Genomic DNA, 17,610 nt, shown 5'->3' on the forward strand with positions numbered 1-17,610 from the left:
CTGCGCCGGCTGCCGGGCCGCCGTGCTCTGGGCCTCCTCCAGCCTCCCGCTACGTTCCAGCCCATGCCTCTGCCCTTCCCAGGCCATCCACCTGCGGCTTTTTGACCAGAACGTTCGTGAGCCTTCAGGTGAGGCTGAGACCCAAGACGTCACGTCCAGATCCCTCAGCTGTGAGAAGCTGCCGTTCCGTGATTACGGGAAACGGACCAATGGGCCTCCCGAGAGGGTCTGACTGGGAGGCGGAGTCCCTGGTGGAGGCGGCATGCTGATGGGGGGGCGGCGGGGGTACGATCAAAGGAGCGTCAACCAGCGGAGCAGCCAGCACGACACCCGGCACACTGACACTACCCGGCGCAGCCTCGACGCAGGCAAGCTCGTGGCTACCCGACATCCGCTTCGACCGCTGGAGGCCAACATTACAGAAGCATCAAGAATCTCTAGCCACGTCTCTTGTGGGGACAGAGGTGACTCACCGGCCCTTTTGGGTTATGCTTTCACAGTGACAAGTAATGTCTTTAGCAAATAAATGTGGTGTCTATTTCCACATTCAGATTACTCTTGAGTCACAGTGACGTACCTGTTGAAAGAATTAAACGGTTCTGTTTGCAGTGGTATAACAAATTTTAATTCAAAATAGACACTCTGAAACAATAGGTTAAAAAAAAAATAAACTTCAACAAGCTCTTTTTGGATTTACAACAGAGCACACCAACAATCACAGACCAGTTTCACAACTGCCTCAAAATGCACATTATAGCAATTACATGCAAGTATTCTATGTTTTAAAATCCATATGGTAACATCATCTTATTTCCCAGAGACTGTCACATCCTCTGAGTATGCTGGACAGGTGCCTCTGCCGGGTGTGACCAGGAATAGGACTTAAGGTCTAACCTGGCTGGTCTCGACTGCTGGTTCCGGTGCTGTGAGTTATTCTGTGTGGGGGAGGGGAAAACCCTGGAGGTTTAACTGCACAGAGGACAGCAACCCAGTGGAGATCCCTAACGACGCCACATCCCATCAAGCCAGACCACTGGGCTACAGGAAAGCCCATTTCTCCAAAACAAATGTGTTTACCTCTAGAAAACGGTCACAAGATTTAATATACCAACACGGAGACAGCTCTCCCTCTACTCACTTCGCTTTGCCCCCTGAAAACCTATGTCTACATTTCAGTTAGTAACCACACTCAGGGGTAAAAATTTGATTCCTGAGTAACATGGTCCTTCCCCTTCACTGGTTTTATCAACTTTCCGGTTAGGAGGAGTTTGTGTGTGTGTTCAGCATTTATGCTAAAGGCACTAAAAATTTATTGTCTTACTTTTGAATGGAAAAATGACTTACGACCGTATAAAAAGGGAGAAAAGTCTACACCAAAAAGCATTTCTGCACCCACCGAATTGCTTTATTTGTAAAATTACTCTTATGAGCTAAATAGCGGGCTTCAGATTCGGCACAATCTTAACAAAGGAAAACATTTGGCTTTCTAGGATTTATAACAAAACAACAGCTGCTAGGACAACCCTGAAGAAATGTAAATCAAAATCATCACCTAGGAAGCTAGTACCTCGCGAAGAAGCAACCAGCGTGAGTTAATGCATCCTCGGGGAACCACACGCATCAGCGGGTGTGAACTCACTTCTCAGCACGGACGCTCACCACTGGCCGCCGCGCGTGAAGCTAACCGAGGGAGCTCAACGCGGTTACGCAAGTTCCTTCAACGAAGACACAGACACAGATATCCGCTTTCATCCTACCACACTGACACTACTGGGAAACAAGACGTGCATGGAAGATCCAAGGATTTAATTTACATGACGGGGAAGAACTAAAAATACTTGTTACAAAATCAAACTGCAGGAAACAATAAATCTGAAAGAACTATTGGCTTCTCTTACGTAGAAGTCTTTCCGAGCACCTGAAATAAACCTACAGAGCAGCATAAAGACCACTGGAGTTGATTAGTTTGACATACAGTGAAGAAAATAACATTTTAAATCTCCATGGAGAAAAACCACTAATTAATTATCTAGTACTTTAGATTGCCTAATTTGTTTTTTTTTACAGGTTTTGTGGCTCATACTCAAAGTTCAACCTGTGTTTAACATTTTTAAGTTCAGACATATCAAAGCCTAAAAGTACGGAAGGCTTGTGATTTTTTATTGCTTTCATGCAAATGTATCTCCTTTTTCCAAAAAATGAAGCCACGTCGATTTTCCACACCCACAAGAGCGAAGAAAGAAGTTCGATTTCCTTTTTACTAGGATACGGTCTCTTGTGGAAATAGTCTCTAAGAAACTGCTTTTTTTCTTCATACGAACGGTCTTCGTACTTCTTAGGGTTTAAAGCTAAAATCTGCAGCGCGTCTTCACTAACGAGCGGCCCCTCTGTCCTCACTTCACTCCTCTGTCTTTTCAAAGGCACCGCACTCGCCACCTTCTCGGGAGCCGGGGCCACGTCGCTGCTGACGACGAGAGGTCGCTCCTCCGCCTCCCTCTGGTCTTCCGCCCCGGAGTGGCCATCGGGCAGCTTTCTCTTCACGGAAAAACTGGAGTCGTGGACCACCTCGCCGTTGACTAAGAGCACTTCGCTGTTCTCGAGGAAGCTGGGCGGCACCTGCAGGTCCGAGCTGCTGTCCTTCGGGGCACTCCGGCAGCGCAGCAGGTGGATGGCGATGGCGGCCAGGGTCATGTTGCCGGTGTAGACCCCACAGCAGTGGATGCACTTGAACGCCGGAGACTTCAGGATGGTGTGGACCGTCGGTGTGATGTGGTGCCTCTCCTTCAGATGCAACTCGTACGCCTCGGTCGTCACCAAGGTACCAAAGCAAAAGGGACAAGTCAGAGCTTGTTTGCCGGGGCTCCCGGGGGCGGCCTCCGTCTGGGGCCTCACTTTGATGTACACGGGCACGAGGGACTTGGAGTGTATCCCAGCCAGCACGGCCAGGTAGACCTCCCGCTCCCCAAGCTCTTCCTTGGGCAATATGGTAATGAAATCGAGATGCGGGAACATCAGGTTGCCGTTAGCATCGAGATCCAACTGGAACCCTTTGTTACTGTAATCCACAGGCAGCTTCTTCTTCCCTCGGTGCACAGTCCGACTGTGCTCGGAAAGGCCTTTGATGTCGTGGAAAGTGCACGGACAGAACAAGCAGCCCAGGCCGTGCATTAGCAAGTGATGGATGAGCTCCTCCTCGGACACCAAGCACTTACAAGAGAGACAGCGGACCGTCTTCTCTCTCATCCACTTCAAAAACGGGGCGCACGCGGCCAGTTTCTCGGGCTCCGGTCTCTCAGCAGCCTTGGACTCGCTGTGCTTGTGAGCCACCTCCATGTGAACCTGGTAGACGTTGGACGGGAAGAGCTCGTTGCACACCGGACAGGTTTTCCACTGCTTCGCCTGTTTGAGAGCCTGGTTCGCTTCCGCCGCCGCCGGAGAGGCCTGAACGAACATATTCTGGGTGGCGCTGACCACCACCGGAGGCGACGGCATGCTGGCCATGGAGCCGGCCATCTGGGCGGCCGTGCCCGACTGCAGGAGCTGGATGGGCACCTGGGGCGGGGGGACAGTGGCAACGCCTCCCGGAGGCACGGGCAAAGTGACAGACACGGGGGCGAGCGTGTACGTGGGAATCCCATTCACCTGTTTCCCTGTAGGAATGAGCTGTCTCAGAATAGAGCCCGACGTGAGGAACGTGGTGTTCTGAGAAGCGCCCGGTCTCACCGGCTGATTTGCGGGCAGAATGCTGGTGCTCACGGACTGGTTAAGCTGCAGGACCCCAGGTCTCACCGGCTGGCCCACAGGGAGCACACCGGACACGACAGGCGGACTAAGCTGAAGAACCCCGGAATTGACACCTGGGCTCACAGGCAAGACACCTGACGAGGCTGTCCGGCTGGGAGAAAGGAGTCCAGGTGAGACCACCTGGCCTGCAGGCAGCACCCTCAGCGGGACCGTCTGGCCAGGAGGGAGAACCCGCGATGGAACCGTCAGCCCAGTGGGGAGAACCCCTGAGGGGGCCGTCTGGCCGATGGGGAGAACCCCTGACTGGACCACCTGGCCAGCAGGAAGAACCCCAGAAGTGGCCGTCTGTCCCGAAGGGATCACGCCAGCAGGGGTCATCTGGCCTGCGGGAAGGACCCCCGACGGGACCGTCCGGCTCACGGAAATCACCCCCGGGGACACTGCCTGAAGCACGCCGGGGGTGACAGACGGATTGACGGGAAGGACGCCGGGCCCAACGGGCTGGCTAAGGGATAAAGCCCCGGGGCGGATGGTCTGGTTTACGGGGAGGACACCAGTTCCAACGGGCTTATTTACAGGTCCCACTGGCTGACTCAAGGGCAACACAGGAGGGTTTGCTGACTGAGGAAGCGGGACTCCACGAGAAAGAAAGACGGGCTGCGGAGCGGGGGGAGGCAGAGGACTGGAGACCAGAGTCACGTGGGGCTGAGCCACGGCGGGCGGAGAATGGGTGAGGCTCGCAGAAGCGCCCGCGGCCACCGTCACCGGCGGGACCGGGCCCTGCACGGGCTGGACCACGGTCTGGCTCTGGCCGCTCTGAGGCAAGGTGAGACGGAAACAAGGGGACGCGGCCGCGAGGCCCGGAGCACTGCTGCTTGGCGGCACAGCCAACGGGGCCGCTGGTTTTGGAGCGATGTGCATTTGCTTCAAAAGTCCAGGCTTCTTAATGTGTTCGGAAATCACGGATCTAAGCTTATTCTCCAAATCCCTGTGTGTGTCCGATGTCAAGATATGGTACATTAAAGCGTCCTGGCTGCTGGCCTTGGCGCTGCATTTCTTACAATAATACTTGTCAGACGGGGGCATCTTCTCGGCAGAAAGGCTGTCCTCAGCGTTGGGCTGCTCGCCCACTTCCTCGGTCCGCAGGCCGAAGTAGGAGCTAATTAAGTAGTGGAAATGAGCGACCAGCACGTGCTTCTTCATGCTGTAGTACAAGGTGTTCGAAAAGTTACATTTTAAACATGTAAAACTTATCACATCACTCCTCGAAGATTTCGTTTCCCCTAAAATATTCACCGTGTAGTTCTGGACTTTCCGAACAGGTGCATGGAACATCCTGAAGTGCCGCCCCACGGTTTTGGGTTGAGAAGAGAAGCCACAGTTCGGGCAGGGGATCACCAGCTCCTGGTCGATGTCATCCTCGTGGCACCGATGTAAATGAGTCTTGAACGAGGCGAGCACTTTCGTGGAGTATTTACAGAGGCTGCAGCAGTACGGCTTCGTGCGGTATCTCTGTTAAAACAAAAGACAGTCAAGCAGACCTCAGTAAAAAAGTCAGGTCCTACACCCTCCAGAGGTCAGAGCCCACAGTTCTTCTTCACTGACTGTGCTGGGTAACGCGACACCATCACCCCTCCGGGAAGAGGGCTTTTGCGAAACCAGGGCAAGCTCTTTCTTCAAGGACCAGGGAGCAAACACTGCCCCTACGCCAACCCCTTGGTGTCGCCATCATGACCCCAAAACTCCCACAGACGACATGCCAATGTAGGAGCATGGCTCTGTGCCAGCAAAACCACAGACACGAATTCCAATTTCATGGAGTTTTCACGTCACAAAACTATTCACTTCTTTCTTCTCGAGCATCTAAAAACGCACCAGCTACTCCCGGCCACCGACCGTACACACAGGACCCGGCCCCCCCGAGCCTGGCTCCGGACCCCCGCCACCCCATCTCCTGAGCCACAGTCTCGTCATCCCAGCACAAGAAATTCACTCAGTTCTCTGGGAGGGAAAGTTCATTTCTCATCCCACTTCCCATGGTTCTGATGCTGTTTTCACTCCAAACTCTAAAACCTTTAGAATTCATCTGCCAATACCCTAACACGCCAGTGGTTAACCCTGTCATTACCTCTACTTCCCTCGTTCCCAGAGAAGGTAAGAGCCAACCACATGCAGGTGCCCAGTAAACTACATGAGAAGTGGGAAGGGGACAGGCTGTACCTAAGGCACCACGACAGCCTTGAGGGAGTTCCAGGCCGGAACACAGACCAACAATGCTGAAGTCCTCTCCAGGGCAAACGGGGGAATTCCACAAGCTTGGGGTATGAGGACACACATCCCTACACGAGCCGGCCAGCCAAGGAATGGGATGTCGAACAGCCAAACATCTGCAGGTTTGTGAAGGTTTGAGAGTCACAAAGGCTTTGGTCTCGAGTCTCCAGACCCCAGAGCTGGTGAACCACAGAATTCCTGGCTCTGGCTTCATGGGACAGAAAGGGAAGACCTGAGCCCACTAAACGCTTCACGTAAGGTCCCGCCATCGGTGGTGGGAAAGACCTCCTGCTACACTGCTTCTTGCTACCGCAGCGGCTCTCCCCTCCCTCCTAAGCCTGTGCTTCGAGTCCCTGCCAGATGTAACTTGGCGGTTTCGGTCACTCTCTTTCCTATTCATGCAGGTTTCCCTCTTGCCGCAAGTCCAGAAATCACCCAAACGTGTTCAAACAACATGGATTTACCATTTCATTCCAGCATTTCTGATGGGGTCTAGAATAAACCTACGGTAACGGCTGGTGCTAGACCACAAACTAAAAAAAACAATAACCCATATTTCACTGTTTCTAAAAGACCTTTTTTCCATATTTTTCCCATATTTTACTATCTCAGAAATCTGAATATACCTTACAACTAATACTTCAGTGTTACCAGAGTAACACAGCTTGAATGAAGTATCGCTTTAGCTTTATCAGAAGTTCATTAGAAAATGGTGTCTCAGAACATGGTCAATAATTTCGTAGTAACGTATGGTAACAGACAGCAATTATACTTATCGTGGAGAGCACTGAGAAATCAAAGTTACTGAATCACAGTTGTAGATCTGAAACTAATACAACACTGTATGTCAACTATACTTGAATTACACATTTTTAAGGATCATTTATTATTTAAGTTATCTCAACACCCAACATGAGGCTCAAATTCACAACCCAGAATGAAGAGTGGCAGGCTCCACCAACCCGGCCAGCCAGGCCCCCATGATACATTTTTCTAAATGGTGTGTTTTATACTCAATGAAATACTACTGTAAAAAACCAGTTAGTCAATGAAAATTACAGAAATTACTGACAGGTGTATGTTACTGTTAACATTGAACAGGTCTCTGGGTTAAGGAAAGATGTTTCAAATATGAAAACATAAACATGATGTACACAAGAAAAAATCGATAAAGTGGGCCTCATCTAAGTAAGAAAGCTTCTACTCTGTGAGAGACACTGTTTAAAAAATAAACAGACAAGCCACCAGCTAGGAGACAGTATTTGCAAACATCACACCTAATAAAGGACTCATATCCAGAATACACGTAGGCACGTTCAAGTCTCAACACGAAAAAAATAACCCGATTTTTGGCAAATGGGCAAACGATCTGAACCTTTTCCCAAGAGGGTCTCTAGAGGCCAAATAAACAGGACAAGATGCTCCAATCCTTAGTCACCAGGGAAACTGACACCAGAGAAGAAGCCACTACATACCTACTAAAATGGAAACTAAGCGGGTGAACCCGTAAGCACCGCAACCCAGCAGAGCCAAGTCCAGCCGGGCCCTGGAGGCAGAGTAACCAGGCCTCCCCCATCGCTGGGGGAGAAGCCAAACGGTAAAGCCGCTCTGGAAAACAGCCGGCAGTTTGTTACGAAGATAAACGTGTACTTATTCACCACAGGCCTTCCGGCGCGTTCAAGCCCAGGCGCTCACCGACGAGAAGCGAAAGCCCGCACTCCCCTAAAAGCGTGCTGGGAAAGCTCGGGGATGAGCGATCGCTCGGGAGCGGGCGGTGCTGGCAACAGAGGAAGAGCAATGAGCGGGCCCGCGGCAGACCAGCAGGCCGAGGGGGACCGGGCGCTGCCAGAAATCCTGCCCGGCTGTCCGGCTCTTCCTCGGGTCCCACACTAACAGAGCTCCACAACCGAGGAGAACCTCAGCAGGTCTGTGTCCCCAGAACCCAAACGTCTAACAAACGTCTGTTCTCTGAGCCCCCGAGGACCCCGCCGCCGTCGCAGCAGCCGCCGCGCACTTCAGCCCGAAGGCGCGCGTCCGCCGATGGGGAACGGAGAGGAAGTGAGGCCCAGTCTCCGCCACACCGGGCAGCGGGCAGCGGTGGTTTTACTGAAGACAGCACCCAATCAACAAATTCAACCTCTACCATTTCAAGCGGTTATTTAACACCTTATGCCTACGCCCTCTTCACCCCAACAAAAACAATCTCCTTAAGCGAACTCCCCGACCTGTACCTATCTGCATCAGGCACTCAGAAAGCTTCACCTACTTTGTAGCAGGTACTCAAAAGGGGTTTCTTGGTGAAAAGCTTATAATCATATATTATACTGCATGTTACTTTATAAGATCTTCTGAGAATTCAGAAGAGAAAAATCAGTGAGACATAAAAGATTCAAGAAGTCAAGGTCTTCAAAGCAAGGCGTAACTAAGCAGCCACGTGCTGAGTCAAGCAGGAGAACAACCGCATCAAAGTGGTTTCGAGACATCTTGTGTCTGACGGTAGAGAGGGGAGTGCTGGGGCAAGGAGCACAGGAGACCGACAGGTGGGACACAACACAGAAGCAGAAAAGTGGAACTCAGGAGGACGGCTGGCAACAGAAATGTTAAAGGGGCGCCTGGGTGGCTCAGCTGGTTAAGCCTCCGCCTTCGGCTCACGTCATGATCTCAGGGTCCTGGGATCGAGCCCCGAGTCCACCTGTCTGCTCAGCGGGAAGCCTGCTTCTCCCTCTGCCCCTCCCCTGCTCATGTTTCCTCTCTGGCTCTGTCAAATAAATAAATAAATAAATAATTTTTTAAGTGTTTTTAAAGAAAACTGTGACACAACAATGACCGACTAGTAACAGGAAAAATTTTTTTAATGCGGAAAGTTCCAAGGCCAACACGGCTTGAACAAACGGAGGGGAGAGGTGAGAGTAACGGTGTGGTGGAGACTGGGACAGTCATGTCAAATCTGGGACATGCTGAGCTTGATACCGAAGGTGCTCATGTTACGGATGGCTGGGTGGTAGCAAAGGTTTTCCAGAAGAAAACACTTTAATAAGGAGAATTTAGCTTCAATCTGCTCAGGTTTGAAGTCTCAAATTATTATAAATTGTGTTCCTCATCTCGAAGATCCATTTTTTTTTAAGATTTTATTTGAAAGGGAGAGAGCGAGCGAGCAAGGAAGCGCATGTGCACGTGAGAGGGGCAGAGGGAGAAGCAGCAGACTCCGCACTGAGCAGGGAGCCCGATGCAGGGCTCGATCCCAGGACCCACAGATCATGACCTGAGCCGAAGGCAGATGCTTAACTGGCTAAGCCCCCCGGGCGCCCCACCAGAGATCCGTATTTTTAATGAGCTTTCTGAAACCAGGATGAACCTCCAACACATATAATGACATGGCAATCCCTTTCACTCAGAACAGTTATGAACCCAAGGCCCTTCTTACATGAGTGGCATCTTACGATCAAGGACAAATAGTAGTTTCACTACATCACATTATTAACTTTATATACAGAAAACTCTCAAAGTAACAATTTTATACTATAAGGCATTTGACTTTGTTTTTCTTTCTCCTTCCCTGAATTACAGGCCTCCCCCTTATTCATCAGTGATCCCAGTATGTGTGATGTTCCTCAGAACTGAAGTGACATGTACCCCCAACTTCTGAGGAAATATAAAAATCAAATATAAAAATACGTACCACTTTCTTTCCAGAAGGTTCCCAAAGAGAAATATCTCCCCACGATGTGTTAAAAAAGTACTTCTCTCCTGGATCAAAGCCTTTAAGGTCCTTTTTAAAAAGGGAGAAAAAGAGAGATCATTAAGCAATTTCAGAAGGTAATATTTAATAACCTGAAGGGATTATTTAGCACCTATGAAATCTGCATGGGAAACTGAAATGAGCGGCGGGGTACCCATAAAGCAAGAGAAAGGAAGAAAAGGCTGAAACAACCCAATTAAAAATTGAAGTTTTAAATTACAGTTAAATATTATGGTTTTATAAGAAATAGAAGAGATTTCCCACCTATAATTTTTATTTATTTTTTTTATTTTTTTTTTAAAGATTTTATTTATTTATTTGACGGACAGAGATCACAAGTAGGCAGAGAGGCAGGCAGAGAGAGAGAGGGGGGAAGGAGGCTCCCAGCTGAGCAGAGAGCCCGATGCGGGGCTCGATCCCAGGACCCTGAGATCATGACCCGAGCCGAAGGCAGAGGCTTAACCCACTGAGCCACCCAGGCACCCCTATTTATTTATTTTTTTTAAAAAAGATTTTATTTATTTGACAGAGAGAGACACCCCGTGAGAGCGGGAACACAAGCAGGGGGAGTGGGAGAGGAAGAAGCAGGCTTCCCAGTGGGCAGGGAGCCCGATGCAGGGCTTGAACGCAGGACCCTGGGATCTTGACTTGAGCCGAAGGTAGATCCTTAAGGACCGAGCCACCCAGGTGCGCCTCCCAACAATAATTTGTAAAAGAGCAAAGCTGCATGAGTGAACACTGTCTTCCATCAGTGGTGAGCACATGGGAAGATTTGCCAGGAGAGTACAAAGTGGGTGGTCCCGGTGTGTGCCTGACTGAGGACACCTGGAGTCAACCCTGCGGAGGACGGGCGTGGACAAGGGTGTGGCTAACACAACAGAAAGGGGGTGAGAAGGGGTGGGGGGTGTTGGACACTGAGAACCGAACAACCAGATGCAACGGGGTTCACACTGAACCCTGGTTAGACAAACCAAGTGTAAGACATCTGGAGGAAATTGGAGATATGAATATGGACTGGGTGTTAGGTAAGAAGGACGAACATTTAATGGACAGAGAAAGATGAAAGTAACTGAAAAGGTAGTAAGAAAGCATGATCGATATGAGCTCACTGTGGAGACCACACACACACACACAAACGCGCGCGCGCAAGCTGTGGCTGAACAAGAAGATGTTAATAGCAGTAATCTCTGAATGGCAGGAACGTGGCTTTTTAAATTTTATTTTCTAAAGAAATGACTACCTGTATTTTCTAACTTTCACAGTTTATATCGCTGTTTAAAGATTTATAATATAAAAAGGAATTAGTTAAGCCAGATAATAATACAACAATTGCCTTCAAATATACCTATGCTAATACACCACTTACCAAGTCAATTCAGAACCAGAGAAAAGTAGAATTATAAGGATTTAATCTGCAAATAATGTATTTTGAGGTTTGTAACATATATAGAAATAAAATGCATGGTAATAATAACACAAAGGCTGGAATGGGAAACAAAAGCCTAGCACTGTAAGGTTTTCTTTTTTTAAAATTTTTATTTATTTTTTAAGTAATCACTACACCCCACATTAGGCCCAAACTCATAACCCCAAGATCAAGAGTCGCACACTCCACCAACTGAGCCAGCCAGGCGCCCCTTGTAAGGGTCTTATATATGAAGCAGTATATTAGAAAGGTAAACAAAAGCAATAGCTAATAAGCCAAAAATGGGGTTAAAATGGAATCATAAAAAATATTCAATATTTTTACGTAGTTTTTAAGTAGAGGAAGAATAAAAAAGAAAAACAGAAAAGACAAGTAAAAACAAACAGCAAGATGGGAGATTTAAACCCAACCATATCAATAACCATTAATTACTATTAAGTACCAGGGGCTGGAAACTCCTAAAGTAACGGCCAGAGAAGAAATATTTAGGGCTTTGCCAGCCGTTCAGGCTCTCACACAACTCAAGGCCACCAGCGTGCATACAAGCAGCCATAAACACTAACAAGCATGGCTACATTCCAAGAAAGTTTATTTACAAAATAGATAGCAAGCCAGGTTTGGCCCACAACCATAGTCTGCCTACCCCTGGTCTAAATATTCAAATTAAGAGGCACAGGCTAGCAAACAAAAACAAGGTCCAACTACATGCTGCCTACAAAACTCTCACTTTAAATATAAAGACAGAAACAGGCGAACGGTAAAAAGACAGAGATGTGTCATGCTATCACTGATCAAAAGAAAGCTGGAGGAATGACATTACCACCACACAAAGTAGATTCGGGGGTGGGGGGCGCCTGGGTGGCTCAGTGGGTTAAGGCCTCTGCCTTCGGCTCGGGTCGTGGTCCCAGGGTCCTGGGATCGAGCCCCACATCGGGCTCTCTGCTCTGCAGGGACCCTGCTTCCTCCTCTCTATCTCTGCCTGCCTTTCTGCCTACTTGTGATTTGTCTGTCAAGTAAATAAGTGAAATCTTTAAAAAAAAAAAAAAAAAAAGTAGATTCCAGGGGTAAAAAAAGAATATTAACATGGACAGAAATTCACTTCCTAATGGTAACAGTGTCCATTCATTAGCAGAACAAAACAATCCAAACATGTATGCACTTTAGAAAGTACATGAGGCAAAAACTGAACTGAAAAGAGAAACAGTCAAATTTAAATTTATAGTTGGAGACGTCAACACACCCTCTTTCAACAAGTGGTAGAACACGCGCACGAAAGTCAGGAAGGATAGAAAGGACCAAACATAATCAACCAACCTGACCCAACACTGACAGACTCTCCACCCAGTAAAAGCAAATACACAGGAAATATTCACGAAGACAGAGCTTAAGCAGAGCCATAAACTAAGTCTCAATAAAGGTACAAGGACTAAATACGGTCTCTAACTAAAGCAAAATCAAACAGAAATCCGTAACTAAAGCTATCTAGAAAATTCCCAAATCCTAGAAATGAAACAACATCTTTCTAATCCCTGGATCAAAGAAGAAATCAGGAGCAAAATCAGACAGTATTTCCAAACTGAATGAAAGTGGAAACATAGGAAATAAAATCTGTGAGACACTTCTAAAGCAATGCATAAGGGAAATTTACAGCATTAACTACTGAGAAAACGAAGACCTAAAAAACAAGATCACCACAGCTCCTATAGAAAAGGAAATAACATGAACTTTATGCAATAAATACTACAACTTAAGTTGAAATGGTTCAATTCCTCAAAAGACAAACTACCAAAGCTCAAAAAAAATTAGGTAACATGATAGCCGATATCTAGTCAAGAAACTGAATTCCTTCTTAAAATCCTCCCACAAAGTAAGACACCTGGGTGGCTCAGTCAGTTAAGTGTCTGACTCTCTATTTCCGCTCAGGTCATGATCTCAGGCTCATGAGATCGAGCCCCCGCATGGGACTCCATGCTCGGCGGGGAATCTGCTTGAGATTCACTCGCTCTCTTACTCTCTGCCCCTCCCCTACCCCCCACCCCAGCCTTGCTCATGTTCTCTCTACATATATAAAACATAAAACTAAAAAAAACAAAAACAAAATCTTCCCACAAAGCAAACAAGAAACATTATCGGGGCGCCTGGGTGGTTCAGCCGTTTAAGCGGCTGCCTTCAGCTCAGGTCAAGATCCCAGGGTCCTGGGATGGAGCCCCGCACCAGGCTCCCTGCTCGGCGGGGAGCCTGCTTCTCCCTCTGCCCACTGCTCCACTTGCTTATATTCTGTCAAATAAATAAATAAAACCTTAAAAAAAATTATCAATTTACAAACTTCCATAAAATAAAGAAGAAACAACTCCCAGTTCATTCCATGAGGCCAGAATTACCCTGACACCAAACCTAGACAAAGATATTACAAAAAATTAAAACGTCAGACTACATCACTCAAGAATACAGATGCAAATATCCCTAATGGAAATTTTACAAATCAATCCAACATATAAAAAGAACCAAGCAGCATTTCTCCCAGAGATACAAACTGGTTTAAGAGTTTATTTTTTAAAAAAGAAAATCAAACCACGTTGTTCACTATATTAGACTTAAAAAAGACAATGATCCTGATACAGAAAAATCACTTTAACAAAATTCAACATCTAGTCATAATTTTTGCTCTCAGCAAGGTAGGAATAAGGGACTTGCTCAATCTGAAAAAGCGTCTGCAGAGAACACACAGCTGGCAATCACACTGTATGGTAACAATGAACATTCTGCTACTGTAATATAGTTTTCAAAAAATTTTTTTAAGATTTTATTTATTTATTTGACAGAGAAAGAGATCACAAGTAGGCAGAGAGGCAGGGAGAGAGAGAAGGGGAAGCAGGCTCCCTCCTGAGCAGAGAGCCCGACGGGGGGCTCGATCCCAGGACCCTGAGAGCATGACCTGAGCCGAAGGCAGACGCTTAACCAAGCCACCCAGGCACCCCGTTATTTCAAAACTTTTTAGAAAACCAATTCCAGGGGCGCCTGGGTGGCTCAGCAGGTTGAGCCTCCGCCTTCGGCTCGGGTCATGATCTCAGGGTCCTGGGATCGCGCCCACATCGGGCTCTCTGCTCAGCAGGAGCCTGCTTCCCTCTCTCTCTCTCTCTCTCGGCCCCTCTGCCTACCTGTGATCTCTGTCTGTCAAATAAATAAATAAAATTAAAAAAAAAAAAAAGAAAAGAAAACCAATTCCACAAATGGTAAGGGTACAACTGAAACCCTTACACAGTACTGACAGGAGTGCAGAATCATACATCAGCCATTTCCTATAAAACTAAACAGATATTCACAAAAATACTTTTATAAGGAGAAACTTATTCATAATAACCAAAAACTGGGAACAGCCAAGGTGTCCACCATCCGAAGAAAGGACCAATAAACTAACCCATCCATGTAACAGAAACACTGTAACCACAGACAATAAGCTTCCACAGGAGCACATGTAATTCCATTTACATAAAACTGTAAAACAGGCAAATCTAATTTATAGCACAAAATTTCAGAACAGTGGTAGCCAGAGGGGTGGGGACAAGGACTGACAAAACAGGGCTTGAGGAAAACTTTCCAAAGCAATGGAACGGTTCTATATCTATTCTTTTTTAAGATTATATTTACTTATTTACTTGATAGAGAGTGAGAGAGCACAAGCAGGAGGGAGAACGAGAAGCAGACCCCCCGCCAAGCAGGGAGCCCAATGTGGGGCTCGACCCCAGGACTCTGCGATCATGACCCAAGACAAAGGCAGACGCTCAACCCAATGAGCCACCCAGGTGCCTAAGAACTGTCCTGTATCTCTACGGGAGACTTGTATTACTGGAGGACACGCACATCAAAAATCATCATTTGGAGAAACTTAAGTGCATTTCACAGCATATAAATGTCTTTCCCCCGGGGCGCCTGGGTGGCTCAGTGGGTTAAGCCTCTGCCTCCCGCTCGGGTCATGATCGCAGGGTCCTGGGATCGAGCCCCGCGTCGGGCTCTCTGCTCAGCAGGGAGCCTGCTTTCCCCCCTCTCTGCCTGCCTCTCTGCCTACTTATGATTTCTCCCTCTCTGTCAAATAAATAAATAAATAAATAAAATCTTTTAAAAAAAAAAAAAGTCAAGAGGCTCCGCAGGAAGGGCGCGGCAGCGACCCCGAGGGTTAGGGCTGCTGCATGGTCAGCGACTCTGTCCCCAGAGGCAGGGACGCCGGTCCCCTGGCACAGGCCGCCTTTCCCAGCGGTTCCCCTACAGAGGAGCAGCGGTCCCGGGTCGCAGCCGCACGGAGTCTGACAGAACCACCCGTCAGAGACCCTTGGGGAGGAGGAGCGGCGGGCGGAGACAGAGTAAGCCCCCAGAGTGGGTTCTGCGACCACTGCTAGCCCCGCTCACAGGAGGGACATGCCTGAGGCCGTCGGTGCTGCAGTGATGAACAGAGAGGAGGAAGGTATGGAAGTTACCGCCAGGCTTCACCAGGAAAACTCTGGAATTCCTGCAATGCGGACTGGCATCGTCTGCCGCAAACAAGCCGACACAGAAGGCACAACCAATCCGCAGAAAGATGCTGGACGCAGACTTCACTATAAACTGATTTTAGGTTCTGGCGATACCTTATTTGACTACTTCAATGGTTATGAAGATTTAAAAAATAAGAAAGTCAGATTTGCTGGGCACGCTAAACGGAGGCTACAAGAACTTTCTCTTCAACTTTTACAATATTCCTGGTTTCATGGGACAATGATGGACAAACCCGGTGACCACAACCCTGAGACTCCGGAAGCAACCGCAGCAAATGCAAAAGGCTTGGCGGGACTGTCGGGAGAGAGGGTTTGGGAGGACCTGGAAGAAATTTACTGGTAACCACGCAGATCGTTCCATTCACCTCATCTATGATCTTGACGTGGCTCCTTACACAAGCTAACCTGCTAATCCAAGTGAGAAGAATTTAACAAAGTTAGGAAAAATGTTGGTTTTTCACCAAAGCCAATGACTCTTCTTGGCTTTGTTATTCAAAGTACAGGATGAGGTCACCAAATTGGATCTGAGGCTGAAGACTTCAAAAGAAGAGAAGAACCTTGGCATATTCGTAGTTAAAAACAGGAAAGACTGAGTTAAAACAACAGACAATTCAGAGCCGCTGAAACCCATCAAGACGTCATCACAGATGCGAGGGAACCTGGCGCAAGGACCCGCACGCACGAGCTCCTGAGGCACCAGGGAGAGCACAGTCTTCTGCAGCAGACACAGCGGTGGCGCATCCCCCCGCTTCCCGCAAGGGGCCATGACATCAGCAACGTGGGCATTTCTCCAGGAAAAGAAACTAAGCCTGTGGCAGCAGTTGCAAGAACTGGGGAAAAAAGCAGCTACCAAATGGAGATGAACCCCAAGTTACATAAGGAAGAGTGAAAACTGACGAGAGCTGCCGCTCAACAGCAGCAAATTTGGGGTACGGCTAGGTTTTCTTCTCTCCCTCTCCGTGAGATTTAAGAGACTTCGATATACAGCGGAACAAAAGCTCGGAAGACCGTCCCAGACCAACAGGGCTCTTCCGTGGTGAGTTTCAGGCAGGAAACTCAAGTCTACCTCCTCTTAATCGCACTGACACACTTGGAACCTTGTGATTCTTCTGGGATATTCTGCTGTGAATGGTCTAATTGGCTTCCCCTGTCTTCATCTGTGTAGGCATCCCCCTACCCATGGCGCAGTGCACTACTGATCTTAAAAAGTGGTAACTGTCTTTAAGAAAATAAAGTGCGCGCCTGGGTGGCTCAGTGCTTCAGCGTCTGCCTCCGGCTCAGGTCAGGATCCCAGACTCCTGGGGTTGAGCCCCATATAGGACTCCCTGCTCTGCGGGAAGCCTGCTTCTCCTTCTCCCTCTCCCACTCCCCCTGCTTGTGTTCCCTCTCTTACTGTGTCTCTGTCTCTCTCTCTCTCTGTCAAATAAATAAATAAAATCTTTAAAAAAAAAAAAAACTGTTTAATGTTTGCAATTGGAAAAAGAAGAAAAAAGAAGTGAAATAAGCCAGACACAAAAAAATTCCACTTACATAAAACACCTATGGTAGGCAAATCCACAGAGCTAGGGTAGACTATAGGTTACCAAGGGCTGGGGTAGAGAGGATAGAGAGTTACTGTCTCATGCTCAGAGGTGATGAAAATGTTGGAAAAACAGTGGACCCTTAAACTACACAGGTTGGAACTGCATAGGTCCACTTAAATATAGATTTTTTTTCTCAAAAAGAAAAAATTACTATAAATGCATTTTCTCTTATGACTGTTTTTTCTCTCATGATTTCTTAACATTTTCTTTTCTCTAGCTTACTTTATTTTAAGAACACAGTATATAATACATATACATTTGTTGACTACTGATGCTGTCAGTAGGATTCTGCGTAACAGAGGACTATTAATAGGTAAG

The 17,610-nt window shown here is 47.8% G+C and overlaps 1 protein-coding gene and 1 pseudogene across 5 annotated transcripts in view; one reads left to right on the plus strand and one right to left on the minus strand.

The window, feature by feature from the left end:
• Positions 1–611: 611 nt before the first annotated feature.
• Positions 612–17,610, minus strand: part of ADNP2 (ADNP homeobox 2) — a 31,405-nt gene continuing 14,406 nt past the window's right edge. For 3 of the 4 annotated variants that reach the window (XM_080821247.1, XM_080821245.1, XM_080821246.1), the window contains exons 3-4: positions 9,695–9,784; positions 612–5,256 (exon numbers count right to left, since the gene is read on the minus strand). In XM_080821247.1, coding sequence (XP_080677373.1) covers positions 2,062–5,256; positions 9,695–9,784 — 3,285 coding nt within the window. In that variant the 3' untranslated portion in view covers positions 612–2,061. Of the gene's footprint in view, positions 5,257–9,694; positions 9,785–17,610 lie in introns of those variants that run through there. The other variant, XM_080821248.1, reaches the window with a different exon arrangement.
• Positions 15,690–16,598, plus strand: LOC308354456 (CCA tRNA nucleotidyltransferase 1, mitochondrial-like; annotated as a pseudogene). The gene has a single exon. The product of its transcript is annotated as a CCA tRNA nucleotidyltransferase 1, mitochondrial-like (transcript).

The sequence above is a fragment of the Martes martes genome (genome assembly GCF_963455335.1).
Source record: "Martes martes genome assembly, chromosome: 13".
In the NCBI taxonomy this organism is placed as follows: Eukaryota; Metazoa; Chordata; class Mammalia; order Carnivora; family Mustelidae; genus Martes; species Martes martes.